Source organism: Mustela nigripes, chromosome 3, assembly GCF_022355385.1.
Source record: "Mustela nigripes isolate SB6536 chromosome 3, MUSNIG.SB6536, whole genome shotgun sequence".
NCBI classification, from domain to species: Eukaryota; Metazoa; Chordata; class Mammalia; order Carnivora; family Mustelidae; genus Mustela; species Mustela nigripes.
In genome coordinates, this window is record NC_081559.1 from 155,923,683 (window position 1) to 155,940,887 (window position 17,205).

The 17,205-nt window shown below is 43.8% G+C and overlaps 1 protein-coding gene across 2 annotated transcripts in view; it reads right to left on the reverse strand.

Annotated features, from left to right (window-relative positions):
• Positions 1 to 8,949, reverse strand: part of CDH17 (cadherin 17) — a 110,991-nt gene extending 102,042 nt beyond the window's left edge. Inside the window, exon 1 of one of the 2 annotated variants that reach the window (XM_059394861.1) lies at positions 8,561 to 8,949. In XM_059394861.1, coding sequence (XP_059250844.1) covers positions 8,561 to 8,570 — 10 coding nt within the window. In that variant the 5' untranslated portion in view covers positions 8,571 to 8,949. Of the gene's footprint in view, positions 1 to 7,470; positions 8,288 to 8,560 lie in introns of those variants that run through there. The other variant, XM_059394862.1, reaches the window with a different exon arrangement.
• Positions 8,950 to 17,205: the final 8,256 nt, after the last annotated feature.

The following is a 17,205-nucleotide window of genomic DNA, read 5'->3' on the forward strand; positions in this document are numbered from 1 at the left end:
AATCACTACAACAGGCCCCTCCCCCAGATCAACAAGAAATCCAGCCAGTACCAAGTTCACCTACCAAGGAGTGCAGTTTCAATACCAAGGAGAGCAGCGGAATTCCAGAGGAGGAGAAAGCAAAGCACAGATCTCATGGCTTTCTCCCCATGATTCTTTAGTCTTGCAGTTAATTTAATTTTTTTTCTTTTTCAATTTTTTTTTCTCTTCTTCTGCTAAATTTTTTTTAACTTTTACCCTTTTCTTTTTTAATGTTTTTTAACTAGTTTACCTAATATATATATATTTTTTTCTTTTTAAATTTTTTCTTTATTTGTTTTCTTTTTTAATTGTTTCTTTTCTTTTCTTTTCTTTTTTTCTTCTCTTTCTGAACCTCTTTTTATCCCCTTTCACCCCCTCACGATTTGGGATCTCTTCTGATTTGGTTAAAGCATATTTTCCTGGGGTTGTTGCCACCCTTTTAGTATTTCACTTGCTCCTTCATATACTCTTATCTGGACAAAATGAGAAGGCAGAAAAATTCACCACAAAAAAAAGAACAAGAGGCAGTACTGAAGGCTAGGGACCTAATCAATACAGACATTGGTAATATGTCAGGTCTAGAGTTCAGAATGAGGATTCTTAAGGTTCTAGCTGGGCTCATAAAAGGCATGGAAGATATTAGAGAAACCTCTCAGGAGATATAAAAGCCCTTTCTGGAGAAATAAAAGAACTAAAATCTAACCAAGTTGAAATAAAAAAAGCTATTAATGAGGTGCAATAAAAAATGGAGCCTCTCACTGCTAGGATAAATGAGGCAGAAGAAAGAATTAGCGATATAGAAGACCAAATGACAGAGAATAAAGAAGCTGAGCAAAAGAGGGACAAACAGCTACTGGACCATGAGGGGAGAATTTGAGAGATAAGTGACACCATAAGATGAAACAACATTAGAATAATTGGGATTCCAGAAGAAGAAGAAAGAGAGAGGGGAGCAGAAGGTATATTGGAGAGAATTCTTGGAGAGAATTTCCCCAAAGGGAACAAGCATCAAAATCCAGGAGGTTCAGAGAATGCCCCTCAAAATCAATAAGAATAGGTCCACACCCCGTCACCTAATAGTAAAATTTACAAGTCTTAGTGACAAAGAGAAAATCCTGAAAGCAGCCCGGGAAAAGAAGTATTTAACATAGAATGGTAAAATATTAGATTGGCAGCAGACTTATCCACAGAGACCTGGCCGGCCAGAAAGAACTGGCATGATATATTCAGAGCACTAAATGAGAAAAACATGCAGCCAAGAATACTATACACAGCTAGGCTATCATTGAAAATAGAAGGAGAGATTAAAAGCTTCCAGGACAAACAAAAACTGAAAGAGTTTGCAAACACCAAACCAGCTCTACAGGAAATATTGAAAGGGGTCCTCTAAGCAAAGAGAGAGCCTAAAAGTAGTAGATTAGAAAGAGACAATATACAGTAGCAGTCACCTTACAGGCAATACAATGGCACTAAATTCACATCTCTCAATTGTTACCCTGAATGTTAATGGGCTAAATGCCCCAATCAAAAGACACAGGGTATCAGAATGGATAAAAAAACAAAACCCATCTATATGTTGCCTACAAGAAACTCATTTCAAACCCGAAGACACCTCCAGATTTAAAGTGAGGGGGTGGAAAAGAATTTACCATGCTAATGGACATCAGAAGAAAGCAGGAGTGGCAATCCTTATATCAGATCAATTAGATTTTAAGCCAAAGACTATAATAAAAGATGAGGAAGTCACTATATCGTACTCAAAGGATCTGTCCAACAAGAAGATCTAACAATTTTAAATATCTATGCCCCTAACATGGGAGCAGCCAACTATATAAACCAATTAATAACAAAATCAAAGAAACACATCAACAATAATACAATAATAGTAAGGGACTTTAACACTCCCCTCACTGATATGGACAGATCATCCAAGCAAAAGATCAACAAGGAAATAAAGGCCTTAAATGACACACTGGACCAGATGGACATCACAGATATATTCAGAACATTCCATCCCAAATCAACAGAATACACTTTCTTCTCTAGTGCACATGGAACATTCTCCAGAATAGATCACATCCTCGGTCCTAAATCAGGTCTCAACTAGTATCAAAAGATTGGGATCATTCCCTGCATATTTTCAGACCACAATTCTCTGAAGCTAGAACTCAGTCACAAGAGGAAATTTGGAAAGAACCCAAATACATGGAGACTAAACAGCATCCTTCTAAAGAATGAATGGGTCAACCCATTGAAAGAAGAATTGAAACCCATTGAAAGAAGAATTTTCCATGAAAAAATTCATGGAAACAAATGATAATGAAAACACAATGGTTCAAAATCTGTGAAACACAACAAAGGCAGTCCTGAGAGGAAAATATATAGTGGTACAAGCCTTTCTCAAGAAACAAGAATGGTCTCAGGTACACAACCTAACCCTACACCTAAAGGAGCTGGAGAAAGAACAAGAAAGAAACCCTAAGCCCAGCAGGAGAAGAGAAATTATAAAGATCAAAGCAGAAATCAATGAAATAGAAACCAAAAAAACAATAGAACAAATCAATGAATCGAGAAGCTGGTTGTTTGAAAGAATTAATAAGATTGATAAACCCCTGGCCAGACTTATCAAAAAGAAAAGAGAAAGTACCCAAATAAATAAAATCATGGATGAAAGAGGAGAGATCACAACTAACACCAAAGAAATACAGACAATTATAAGAACATACTATGAGCAACTCTACGCCAACAAATTTGACAATCTGGAAGAAATGGATGCATTCCTAGAGACATATAAACTACCACAACTGAACCAGGAAGAAATTGAAAGCCTGAACAGACCCATAACCAGTAAGGAGATTGAAACAGTCATCAAAAATCTCCAAACAAACAAAAGCCCAGGGCCAGACAGCTTCCCCAGGGGAATTCTACCAAACATTTAAAGAACTAATTTTTATTCCCCTGAAACTGTTCCAAAAAATAGAAATGGAAAGAAACCTTCCAAACTCATTTTATGAGACCAGCATCACCTTGATCCCAAAACCAGACAAGGATCCCATCAAAAAAGAGAACTACAGACCAATATCCTTGATGAACACAGATGTGAAAATTCTCACTGAAATACTAGCCAATAGGATTCAACAGTACATTAAAAGGATTATTCACCACGACCAAGTGGGATTTATTCCAGGGCTGCAAGGTTGGTTCAACATCCGCAAACCAATCAATGTGATACAACACATCAATAAAAGAAAGAACAAGAACCATATGATACTCTCAATAGATGTTGAAAAAGCATTTGACAACGTACAGCATCCCTTCCTGATCAAAACTCTTCAAAGCGTAAGGATAGAGGGCACATACCTCAATATCATCAAAGCCATCTATGAAAACCCCACCGCAAATATCATTCTCAATGGAGAAAAACTGAAAGCTTTTCCACTAAGGTCAGGAACACAGCAGGGATGTCCATTATCACCACTGCTATTCAACATAGTACTAGAAGTCCTAGCCTCGGCAATCAGACAACAAAAGGAAATTAAAGGCATCCAAATCAGCAAAGAAGAAGTCAAACTACCACTCTTCACAGATGATATGATACTATATGTGGAAAACCCAAAAGACTCCACTCCAAAAGTGCTAGAACTTGTACAGAAATTCAGTAAAGTGTCAGGATATAAAATCAATGCACAGAAATCAGTTGCATTTCTCTACACCAACAACAAGACAGAAGAAAGAGAAATTAAGGAGTCAATCCCATTTACAATTGCACCCCAAACCATAAGATACCTAGGAATAAACCTAACCAAAGAGGCTAAGAATCTATACTCAGAAAACTATAGAGTACTCATGAAAGAAATTGAGGAAGACACAAAGAAATGGAAAAATGTTCCATGCTCCTGAATTGGAAGAAGAAATATTGTGAAAATGTCTGTGCTACCTAAAGCAATCTACACATTTAATGCAATTCCTATCAAAGTACCATCCATTTTTTTCAAAGAAATGGAACAAATAACCCTAAAATTTATATGGAACCAGAAAAGACCTCAAATAGCCAAAGGAATATTGAAAAAGAAAGCCAAAGTTGGTGGCATCACAACTCCGGACTTCAAGCTCTATCACAAAGCTGTCATCATCAAGACAGCATGGTACTGGCACAAAAACAGACACATAGATCAATGGAACAGAATAGAGAGCCCAGAAATAGACCCTCAACTCTATGGTCAACTAATCTTTGACAAAACAGGAAAGAATGTCCAATGGAAAAAAGACAGCCTCTTCAATAAATGGTGCTGGGAAAATTGGACAGCCACATGCAGAAAAATGAAATTGGACCATTTCCTTACACCACACACAAAAATAGGCTCAAAATGGATGAAGGACCTCAATGTGAGAAAGGAATCCATCCAAATCCTTGAGGAGAACACAGGCAGCAACCTCTTCAACCTCAGCCACAGCAACATCTTCCTAGGAACATCGCCAAAGGCAAGGGAAGCAAGGGCAAAAATGAACTATTGGGATTTTATCAAGATCAAAAGCTTTTGCACAGCAAAGGAAACAGTTAACAAAACCAAAAGACAACTGACAGAATAGGAGAAGATGTTTGCAAACGACATATCAGATAAAGGGCTAGTGTCCAAAATCTATAAAGAACTTAGCAAATTCAACACCCAAAGAACAAATAATCCAATCAAGAAATGGGCAGAGGACATGAACAGACATTTCTGCAAAGAAGACATCCAGATGGCCAACAGACACATGAAAAAGTGCTCCATATCACTCGGCATCAGGGAAATACAAATCAAAACCACAATGAGATATCACCTCACACCAGTCAGAATGGCTAAAATCAACAAGTCAGGAAATGACAGATGCTGGCGAGGATGCAGAGAAAGGGGAACCCTCCTACACTGTTGGTGGGAATGCAAGCTGGTGCAGCCACTCTGGAAAACAGCATGGAGGTTCCTCAAAGTGTTGAAAATAGAATTACCCTATGACCCAGCAATTGCACTACTGGGTATTTACCCTAAAGATACAAACGTAGTGATCCGAAGGGGCATGTGCTGAATATTTATAGCAGCAATGTCTACAACAGCCAAACTATGGAAGGAACCTAGATGTCCATCAACAGATGAATGGATCAAGAAGATGTTGTATATATACACAATGGAATACTATGCAGCCATCAAAAGAAATGAAATCTTGCCATTTGCGACAACGTGGATGGAACTGGAGGGTATTATGCTTAGCAAAATAAGTCAATCAGAGAAAGACAACTATCATATGATCTCCCTGATATGAGGAAGTGGTGATGCAACATGGGAGCTTAAGTGGGTAGGAGAAGAATCAATGAAACAAGATGGGATTGGGAGGGAGACAAACCATAAGTGACTCTTAATCTCACAAAACAAACTGAGGGTTGCTGGGGGGAGGGGGGTTAGGAGAAGGGGGGTGGGGTTATGGACATTGGGGAGGGTATGTGCTATGGTAAGTGCTGTGAAGTGTATAAACCTGGTGATTCACAGACCTGTACCCCTGGGGATAAAAATATATTATATGTTTATAAAAAATTAAAAAAAAATTTTTTAAAAGTCAACCTTAGTTCCTTAAAGCTGTCTGGTCATATCTGAGTCTTTTCAAATATGACATTCCAGTCAAAGCCTTGGTAAAATAACCAGTGTTTCCAATGCTGTCCTGTTACAAGGACAACAGACTCTTATTGAACTTATGCAAATGACGGATTGCCATGGAAGAAAGAATACTTGCTGAGACCTTTTGGTTTCAGAGGGTTCAGATAGAAAGAAAAGTTGAATGCCTTGATTTGTTTACAAATGAATACTTTTACGTATCTTTAAGTTACAGATAACTTAAGAAAAAGTTTTCCTAGTCTGGAGGAGTAAACGTTACAGAACCAGTAATGCTTAAAATAAGACAAAACGTTAAGAGACACTACATTACAATCTTTCAGTTCATCTAGTTCCATGTTACTAATTCTGGTTTATTCCGAATGCAGCTTTAAAACAATTACAAATGACAAAAACTCAGAATAGATATGGTTAAATTACCAGGTGATAACCCTATCAAAACATTAGAACTTTAGGAAATGTATAGAACCTCTAGAGTAGTTACAGCATTTACCCAAATGTAACCCAAGGTTTATCATTGGTTTAGTAGTACTCCCTGAGTTACTGAGCATAGCAAGGAAAAGCCTTATGAGTCAAAGAGACCTCATTTACAACTCTGGGCAGGCAAAGAGAAAACCATTTATAGATCAATTAACCTAAGAAAACTTTGCCCTTTTAAACAGAGAGAAAACCAGCTTTTTTTTCTTTCTTTCTTTCTTTTTTTTTTTTTTAATACCAGTGTCTTTCCTTTTTATTCTTAAGCATGCAGTCTTAGATAGTGGGTTTACTGGATTTCTCTCTCATCATGAATGATGTCACAAAGGAAGGGGGATCGTTCAGATGCTGTCCTGCTTGCATACCTCGTGGGAACTTAGGAACATCTTAGCTAGGTCTGTCCATATAAGCCCTGGACTAGGCTGCTCTGTGGAATAGATGACCATTGTGCCATATGATGCCCCGCAAGACCCAGGGTGCAGCCCACTCAGACTCAGTAGCTGAAGCGGTGGAGCCATACAGACAGATTCACAGTCAGGCACTCTTCAGATTCAAACAGGTTGTACACTCCCCCCCACCCCCCCACACACACACCCCGGTATCCCTGGCTAGTGGAAAGTGATCAGTCTCCCCTTCCATTCTTTACGATTGGGTCTGGCTCAAACAGTGGCCCTGGGGCTGCTTTTCTTTTCTTTTCTTCTCTTTTAAACCTTCAACAAAATGCATTTCCCTTCCTTAAATCTTACTTACATATCTCTTACTTTCCTACATACAGAGTTGCTTCCTTTATTTCCATCAGCCTTACATTTAGCAGAATTTTGTACTTTTAGAAACACTTTAACCTCTAGTCAGTTATTAACCAATTGTGAACGGTTATAACAGAATTCTTTAGATGCCAATTTATGAATCAGTTAAGCACAAAGATGTTTACCAACAGATTTAAATATTCTTAGTTTCTTTGCTGTAAGAAGTCAAAAGCACAAACCTATGTTCCGTAATCAATGGCTTAGTATTTTATCCTCTTTGGAAAAGACCTAGATGTCCAACAAATTTAATTCCATTTGTCATCCAAGCAAAACTTTAAACTTTCAGGTTACCAAAGACCTTGAAAGCGATCTCAGCAATTACCCATTAAAACTTTGAGACAGAGAATTAACCATCAGTTTAGTCATCTCTTTGCTAACAGATTTTAACAAACAACATGAGCTTATTTGACCTCCAGTAGACTTTGAAGTTTCCTGTTTACTGCTGATAACTTAAAAGACATATAACTTAACTTAGTTCAAATACTGATTTACGTTCCACCTGGGCCCACTCCACTTTGAATGTTTACCTGAGACACGGGTGGGAAGATCTGGAGTGGGCGGTGTTAGGTCCAGGGGTGCTCTTCTTGCTCCTTGACAGTGAAGAGAGAAGGATCCGTGGTGCAGGAAGCACCAAGGATGGTCTAGAGGCCAGTTATGCAGGCCCCAAGCATGCAGGTGCAGAAACAGAAGGGGGAGACAGAAGAACAAAGCACTGCCAGAAGGCAGAGAAACGATTCCTGGTTTTAGAGCTCATCAACTCCAACAGAGGAGCAGACGCCATGTTTTCCCATCAGCAAGGGGGAAGGGGTATGGCAGTCCATGTCTGGCCAGAGAAAAGAGGGAATATTCCCGAAACAAAGGGAGTTTCGGCAGCTGCTTGGGAATATTCCTTATGGAGTTAGACCAGTCTCGAGTTAGACCAGCCCTAGTTGGCTCCAGTTATAGCCATCCATTAACACAAGAAATGAGTAAGGGAGAAGCCCCACATCTATTAGGAGGAACAGAGAGATGAAAGTCAGAGTCCCCTTACTCTCTGCTTGCCCCATTTCTTCAAACACAACAAACAACACAACAGATAACAAAAAGACAGGACAACCGCAGACCCAGTGGCCCTCCTGAGGCCATCCAACATTAAAGGATGGCCATTCAGACGTGCAGAAATTCCGAAATTTTCCCTTTTGGACTTTTGTGCTCAGGTAATGAGCTCTTTCCCTAACACCTGAGAACCGGTCAGTCATCAGAGACAGAGCAGTTGTCTGTGTTTGTCGCATCACGTCCTCAGTCCACAACAAGACAAATACATTTACGACAATTAACAAAAACACACTCACAAAGACATATGATCCGGCGCGGCTGCAAAGACAAAACTGGAAGGAAGTTAAGCCCCGACCGCAACAGCAGCTGGGCCTCCAGGCAGGGCCCGACTGCAACGGCAGCCAGGCCTCCAGACAGGAGCAAAGAGATGTCTCCCCAAGACACCCAGTCAACAGCCCGCCACGCGTCCGCTTGAGCCAGTGTCGACTCCCGTACTCAGATTTGGAATTCCTACAGGTAAAAATGCAGATTGGAGCTCCTGAAAGGTAGGAGCACAAATAGGTAAAAAACGAGTGCACTCACCAGCTGGCATAAGATCCTCCGGGTTGGGGTCCTAAGAGTCTTCCAGATCTCGGTGGGACCTCCAAGTGTTATGCCCAAGTTTTCACACCCGAGAGACCACCAAGGAGCCAACACCAAAATAAACACATGAGGGTTTATTCAGCAAGCTTAAGCTTGGGCCCAAGTATACCGGAATCAGCGGAGTAGGAACTTGGACCCAGACCCAGATTACAGTCAGAGTTTTTAAAGGCAGAGCAGGAGGGCACCTGGGTGGCTCAGTGGGTTAAAGCCTCTGCCTTCAACTCAGGTCATGATCCCAGGGCCCCGAATCGGGCTCTCTGCTCAGCAGGGAACCTGCTTCCCTTCCTCTCTTCTATGCCTGCCTTTCTGCCTACTTGTGATCTCTGTCTTAAAAAAACTTAAATAAATAAATAAATAAAGGCAGAGCAGGGGTGTCAGTAGGTGATTGGGCCATGACTACTAGTCCTATGTTCCTGTTTTTTTCTTTTTTTCTTTCTGACATAATCTATTACAATGTCAAACCATGTTGTTCCTGTTTTTCCCTTTTTCTTTCTGACATTGTAAGGTTTTATAGGCGAGATAAACATGACACCAGGCAAGGTGGGCACAAGGCAAGATTTATTAAAGGGATGCCTTTAAAGTTTCAGGCCTCAGGAGAGGGGGAGCCAGGAAAGTCGCGCTGGGAGGAGGTGGGCACCCTCGGGCAAGGTTCCTTGACTCCGGAAAGAGGAGTGGGGGAAGTTGCACTGGGAGGGAGTTGGTGGGGGTCTTTTATTGGGCCAAGGCAGGGCATGGGCTCACATCCATATATGATAGGGTATTTGGTGATTGGAGGGTATGGGGTGAGGGTCCTGATACTTCTGTTTCCTGCATAGGTATCCGGGAGAGTCAAGGTTTAAGGAAAGCGGGGGAGGGGGCTGGAAGATGGCGGGCCCCGGCGGTCACCCGGAGGTCATTTCTATTGTTCCTCCTGCACTCCCGGAGCCCACCGACCCAAGAGACATGATCTATTATAACATCAAGCCATGTTATTCCTGACATGAGTCATTACAACGATAAGCCATCCCATTCCTGATTGATCATTGTGTTTGCTCCAGTCAGTCTTCCTGGAGCGAGGGGTCATTTACCAGTCCCAGAGACCTAAGATGGCTTCCCGGGGCCAAGATCGCTGTACATATGTCAAGGCTAGACTTGGGGTGGCCTGTTTTTCTTGGCCTCCACAGGGGCATGGCATGGCATTGCACATGTGGACAGGTGCTCAGCTAGAGAAAATGAAAAGATTCTGGGGATGGGTGGCAGTGATGGTCACACACCAATGTGAATATACTTTATGCCACCGAACTACACTTAAAAGTGATTAGAATGGTAAATTTCACCTTGTGCTATTTTCCATCCCAATAAAAAAAGAAGCCTATTTCATTTCCTAGAAGCAAATTTCCCCTGGATGTATGTGGCCTGGAATTCTCCCTTTCCCCAGAACTCACAAGACCACCACAGAAAGCAAAGTTCCCAGAGAACATAATTGGGGAAAGGTTGGCACGTCACAGTATGGCTGGACTTCCGAGGATAAAATCCCGTGGTGGAGAATGGCAAGGGTGTCCCCTAACACAGGGAAGAAATAGTGGGCCAGTCTTCTAGGGAAGGAAGATGGCCTCATGTCAGGAAACTAGGATGGAGAAGGAAAGCTTTCAGCGGCAGGCCACAGAGGAGGCATCTGCTTCTCCAGGTCTTGAGATCAAGAAGATATCCGTGAGTCAGTTCCCAAGCGGGAGAACTTAGAGGAACCCTCTTTTGGAGGCAGACACCAAAGGCTGGAAACAAGACAGCCAGGCAGAGGCCTGAGATAACGCGCCCCAGCACGAACTCCCAAGACTGGGCCTACTTACCCCCACCATTCTAGACTACTGTTTACGTGCAGAACTCGGGTTGCTTAGCAACCTCAGAACTTAAAAAAAGCTTTTTGAAATTTTAGCCTGTTCTCAGCAGCTAAGTGGATCTCCTTTGGCAGGGAGTTAGGGCCCCCTTTTGCCCGGGGGATCCAGGCAGAATTACTCACCAGAATGGCACTGAGACTGCCCAACGGAAAGATGGTAATTTAGGATACCTGTGGTAGAACAGTCTCTTGTTAAATAGCCCCTCCCTCGCTCCAGGCTTCCTCCTAAAACTCATCTCTGAAGACTCTTGGTTTTCAATTGAATAAAGAAAATAATAAAACACAGCTAAGAGCTTTGGAGCTTTCATCACGGGCCGGCAACTGGACTTTGTGTGCATTTTCCCATTTCCTGTTAAACAAGCAACAATTAAGAAGTAGATAAATTTTTAATTCGTTTATTCCATTTCTTCGTCCAGTTGAAAAACCTAAGCCTACGGAAGATTAAGTTACTTGTCCAGTTTACCCAGCTGGGAATAGACAGAGCCAGGATTGAAACCCAGGCAACCGGATTCCAGAACCCACCCTTTTCTTGCCCACTTCACCCCGTCTTTCCAGCCACTGGTGCACAGGGCTGCGCATTCTGCCTCTTCCCGCTCGTACACAAAGGAGGTGGATTCTTTGTGTCCACTTCCGTCTTCTTTCTTATACACATGAAGACAATCAGAAGCACCCGTGAAACCCTCAAGTCCCATTTATCTGTTGGATGGAGCTTTTATCCACATAAAAACAGGGGAACGGACAAGGACACGATCAAATTCTTTTTATGAGTCAAACATTATCATCTTCAACACCTAAAGTAGCATTTCTCATTGCCCAGTGTCTGTACAGAAAGTCTCAAAGACACGATTAAGGAAATCAAATTAACAGTTCTCTTCCTTTGCTGCCAGAAGAGAGAGCACTGGCATTTCCCCAACCACTAATGTTTTTTAACTGGGTTCATACATTCCAAGAGACGGTGATCAGGGCCAGTCCAATATATCAGCAGAGTAGGCGAGTGTCTGTAGGCTGGGATCCAAGAGGTAAGTAAGCCTGTGGGAGGGCAGTGAGAGACCCACCTACTTCAAAAGACCTTTTCCCGTGCGGGTCACACTGTAATTCTCCCTCAAACATTGTCGAAGTAACTGATGGGCAAACAAGTCCTAATGCCACCTCATATGTGCACAACACTTTAATAACCCTGTGGAGATTTGAATATTCTTTAGGATTAAAAATCCCTTTTACTTAGCACATTTTGTCATCTTAAAAACCCTATGAGGCTGATAATCACTTTTCTTATTTTGTATGTGAGGATTTAAAGCACTAGTCATTAGCAAGGCCAGGGCTAGAACCCAAGCCTTTAACTCCAAGGCGCAGGAAGATATTTAGACTTACCAACACAATTCCTCTTACACAATTCCTTCATCCACTGGAAGCCTGAGCCTAAGCCAAGTATGTTTTGATAGGTGTCCTGAGAAGAGCCAACTCTGGTTTGAAAAGACCAATCCAGCCCTAACCCGGAACCCGAAGACTGATAAAATGCTAATAAAGGCAGATGCCCGGGGGAGGAGGACCTGCCTCTCTTTCTGTCTGCACCTGCCTTGACTCCCCATGCGGCCACTCTGAGGCCTGCTGTGCTGTGTGCCTCGTCCAGGATGTGTGCGAAGCTCTGTTCCAATTTCTCTTGTGGTCTGTTTCTGAACTGCGGCTCCCTACCAGGCATCCTATACTCCACTTAACAAATGTTAACTTAAAAAGTGGTAACAATTAGCACCAGCATCCTTATCCACACTAACCTGGGCTGTGGCTCAGAGAATCAGTTCAAATGGGCCCCTCTCCCAGCACTACTTAGCTCACTCGCGTTGCATATTCATGGCCATTCACATCCGGAAGACATCTGGAGGGCCTGGTTTCACTTATTCCCCCCACCACCACCACCCATACTCCCACCCCCCCTCACCCTCTCCCCCAACCTAGGCTCAGAACTACTTCTGCCCAGTCATCCCTCAGATAACCCTAGCCCCCCACGCTGCTATTTCCAAATCGTAGAACACATCCTGGCCAGTTGCCAGCTCCATCTCATAATCAAATAGATGAATCACAGGGCGATTTCCTTTGGACTTTTTAAATAGGATTTCCACTCCTACCTCATGGCCTTCTCTGTTCTGACATTAACCAAAAAAAAAAAAAAAAAAAAAAGAAATGACTGCTTTTAAGTACATCTGATAATGGGTTTTTTCAGTCCTGTAAAACCCGACGGATGGCGGGCATTGTACTCACAACCCTGTGCCTTACCCATTTTCTGTTATTTGCACACTTGCTCCTCATTTGCGTCTTTTGGTACGCCTGGTAAGGCAGCCTCTGTCAACGCTCCCAAGCGGGCTATAATTCCCTCAACAGATTTTTATTTTCAAACCCCTGCCATTTGTACTATGAGTACTCCCTGCCTTTAAATGGGGCTGGAGTAAATGTGGACGGGTGTGTGCGCACGCGCGCATGTGCAAACCCATCCATGTGCATCGTAGGTCTGGTTGCATACATTTGTCTGTGTATGCATATGTATATAAGATTGCAAATGCCTCTCAAGAAAGCTCCTTCCAATACTTTCAAATCCCCCACAAGGTAGTGGGATTTCTCCAAGTCAAACAGCTGCCCTCAGGCTTCTGGGTGATACGGTAAGATATGGGGCACTTCTCACTCCCCCTTCATTTCCATGTTTGTAAAAGCTGACAGGGGTTAGCTTCTCTACTTCCATTCCAGTCATTAAAAACAGCACAGCGGAAGACACAGGCACATTTTTTTTGACTCAGTTGACTACGATCACCGCAAACTTAAGTGACAACTTGTCCTGAGTTTCCGAAACAACATGCACCTCTGGATTATTCCATGCCTTTGGCGGAGGCTACAATCAGTAAGAGGCCAGACAGCAGCCCTGTTTTGTGCATATACTGAAAAGTGGAGCAAGGTGAGTCTAGTGGATATTTGAAGTTTCTGTCATTGCAGTTACTCTTTAACTGTGAGATTCATCTTTCCCATCTTTGCCCCGTGAGCGCGCGCATACACACACACACACACACCACGCACTCGCGTGCACACGTGCGTGTCTCCATGCGCACACCCACGCAGAGCCACCTGCGCACCCAGCGGCAGTCCTGCGCTGAAAGCTTCCTGTCCTTGTTGGCGTACGTTTATCCCTAGCCTTATTGTAAGGAAAGCAGGAATGCCGCAATGCCTTCCTCATTTTCCCCCAAAGTTAGGCCGGACGAAGACTGATGGTTTAGGGTCTCTTGCTCCGTGACTGTTTTCCAGACAGTTGCAAAGTCAGAAGCCGCGCCCTGACTCCAGTGTCATCTTACTCCTGCGTTTGCACTCAGCTGACGTTCCCGCCCCCCTCGCCTCCTCCTCCCTTTTCTCCCTGGCGTCTGCACCTGTTAGTCTGGTGGGCATCAGGCCTCGCTGCTCTGTGAGCCCACCCCGCACAAAACCTGAACGCTGCCAGACCTGCGCTCTGGAAGCCCATCCGTGGACCCTCTGGGGGCTGCTTCTCCCCCGTCGCCGCGTCTGCGCGCAGCGCATTTCCCTGTTCTGGTGGCTTCCTCCCCGAGCTCCTCACAGGGGCATCTCATGCCTTCTGGTTCCTGCCAGTCAGCTCTCCCTGGCCATGTCCCGAAGCAGTGCCGCTTGGCCTGTCGCATCCTTGTTTGGAAACATTCAAGAGCCAGCATGGTCTTGAACCAAGCCAAGCTCTCGGTTTGGAAATCGACAGGTTCTGCACAGGCTCTCCGTCTTCGCTTGCAGATTGCTCACTTTGCACCTCCTGGACAGATGATAAATTAAGCGCCTTACATTTAATCCTCAAAATAATCCTTTGAGATGGGTATTATCCTTGTTTTCCAGATGAAGAAATTGAGGCTTACAGACGCTAAGTAAGTTGCCCTAAATAACCCAAAGGATTTTGTTTCCACGGGCTGCCCAGCTTACCCTAAACTTGGTGGCTTTAAAAATAACAGAATTGAATTCTCGTGCATTTCTGAAGGCTAAACATCTAAAATCATGATGTGGGCAGGGCCATACTCACTTGAAAGACATTAGGGAAGAATCCTTCCTTCCTTTTCTAGCTCCTGGTGGTCCCCGGGCATTCCCTGGTACTCATTGGCTTACAGCTGTATCACTCCTATCTCCGCCCCACCTTCACACCTGCTTCTTCCCTGGGTGTCTTTTCTGTGTCCAAGTCTCTCTCTCTCTCTCCCCTTTGTGCACTTATTGGATTGAGCCCCCCCTCCAAGTCCAGAAAGACTTCATCTTGATATCCTTAACTAATCACATTTTACTGTGGAAATCTTGAATAGCCTTCAAGATGAAGCTCACTGCCACTTCCTCTAAGAAGACAGTCATGACTGTACCAGCCAAGCAAGGAATTCTTTCTCCCGCCCAAGCTCCAACTCCCTTGCTTGACATGTCTCTCCAGCTCCTTATCTTTTACAGCCTATTCTAGGTTTTTGCGCACTTGTCCCCCTTCATCACCGGGCCCACTTCCCACTCATATATCGCAACCCCCTTCTCACAGGAGCTCCATAGTTTTAGCCAAGTGAACTCATAATCAACCGCCTCTCCCTGCATTGAATAGATCATGTATTAGTGAGCAAAAATGGGGATGCTTAAAAACTAACTTTTTCCCAATGTTCCCCTTTCCCCCAAAACGGAATTAAAAAAAAAATTACTTTCCCACAGTGTATCATTTTAATCATTTTTTTCCTCAGTTGAATCTGATCTAATGGCAGTGAATCCAGCCCCTTCCAGATATAATCCTCCCATTTTTTTTTCAGTTTCTTCCTACTGTTACGCCACCTTCTTTAGCTTCTTGGGACAGCAAATAAACAATCTGGGGGGGGGGGGGGGCTCTGAGGACCCAGATAATGTCTTAGTATTATATTCCCAGCACCCAGTGGGGCTCAGGTGTCCAATACTGTTGAAGGATGCGAAAGGGAATGAAGGCATAAAGTCTTCATTAGAGTAGAAGTCCTCAGAGTTCTTGTAGGATGATAACCTTTGCAGGTCTCCACCATTCTCACCACAGTCCTGCGAAGCGGGTGTCGTTGTTCTTCCCACCTCACAGATGGGAAACTGAGGCTGAGGGGATAAGGTATTTCCCTCTGGTCACACATCTAAGTGACGAAACCAGAGTGAAACCCATCTGACTCAAGAGCCGCAGCTCTTCCTCAGAAAGCCTCTCAGACTGGAATACACCCCAGATTGTCCTGCCCCGGGCTCAGACTGAGGGAGCCCCCGTGTGACAATTCTCCACAGGCCCTTGAGCTTGAGAGTCTCGGCAGCTGTTGACTATTTGGCTGGGAGGGTCCAAAACAAGTGAGTAGGATGGCTGAATCTAGGAGGACAACAGCGTCAGTAAAGAATGTGTGTATTTAGAAGGTATGTGTGTGTGTGTGGTATTCGGGGTGAGTGGTGTGGGATACATGTGCTGTATTTGCTGCATGTGCATGTTTATGTGCGTGCTGTGTGGAGGAGTGTGTGTGGTACGTGGTACGTGTGGGCTGTGGCGGGGGCGGGGTGGGGTCTGGGATGTGTGGTATGTGTGTGGTGCATGGCATATGGTGGGGGTATGGCATTGTGTGGAGTGTGTGTGCTCTGTGTGTGTGTGTGTGTGTGTGTGTGTGGTGGTGGTGGTGGTGGTTCCAGGAGATGAAAAGAGCTGTGTCTATGGGAAAAACTTTGGGATACTGAAAGATGTGAAGGACTCCGAGTCACATCTGGACCCTACTCCAAGCCCAGACACATCTGAACTGGGACAAGCCACCTATCCCCCCGAACTTGTTTTAAAATGGCCTGTCCACTTCATGGGGCTGTTGGGAAAGTCTATTCAAGAAGAAACCAATAAAAGCCCAATATACACAAGGGACTGCATTGAAGAGTATAGGGATAAAGGGAAAAGGAAAGGATTTTAAGGGAATGATTCCATTCCTTTTGGGGGAAGACAGACATATAAAAGTGACTTACGCAGAATGGAAGACGTATGACAAAACAGGTGTCTCTTGAGCTCTTTATGTTCGGCAGATTAAAAGATGTTCACCTCACAATCTTACAAGGTAGCTATTCATCACAACCCCATTTTGCAGATGAAAAAAATGATGGTCATATAGGTTTCGCTTTGGCTCCAAAGACACAAGGATGTAAAATGGCAGCGATGCTGCCTGTGACACCTGACTGTTCACTCTTATCCTCTCCCTGTACTGCTTCATCGAGCGATTCAAAGAGGGAGAATGCAGAGATGGGTACCTGGCCTTCAATTCGGAAAAAGGAGGAAAGCAAGCCAGGAGAACCAGCCAGCAGAACTGAGTTGTAAGGCTGTTGCTTTCGGCAATAATCAAGGTCCCAGGGCTGTCACTACTAGCGTGTATCTGATTACAAACTCAGAAACAGAGGGAGGGGAGGCCACGGAGGGTACACACAGGGGTCACTGATGTGAAAGGGAGACATCGGGTCGTTCCACTCCAGCAACAGGTCACACGCCGCCACGTGACAAAGGTCAAACCATAATAATACCAATGAGAATTTGGTTACAGCCTTGCCTGGCTAGATAGATCTCAGGCTGAAAATCACCAGTTTCCTTTTTTTTTTCCCCTAATCTTTATAATTTCCTCTAATGCTTTAGTCAAGCTTAGGACCATGAGCCTTCATGGAGAAAAGGGCCATCTGTTAGGTCAGAAATTTGCCAAAG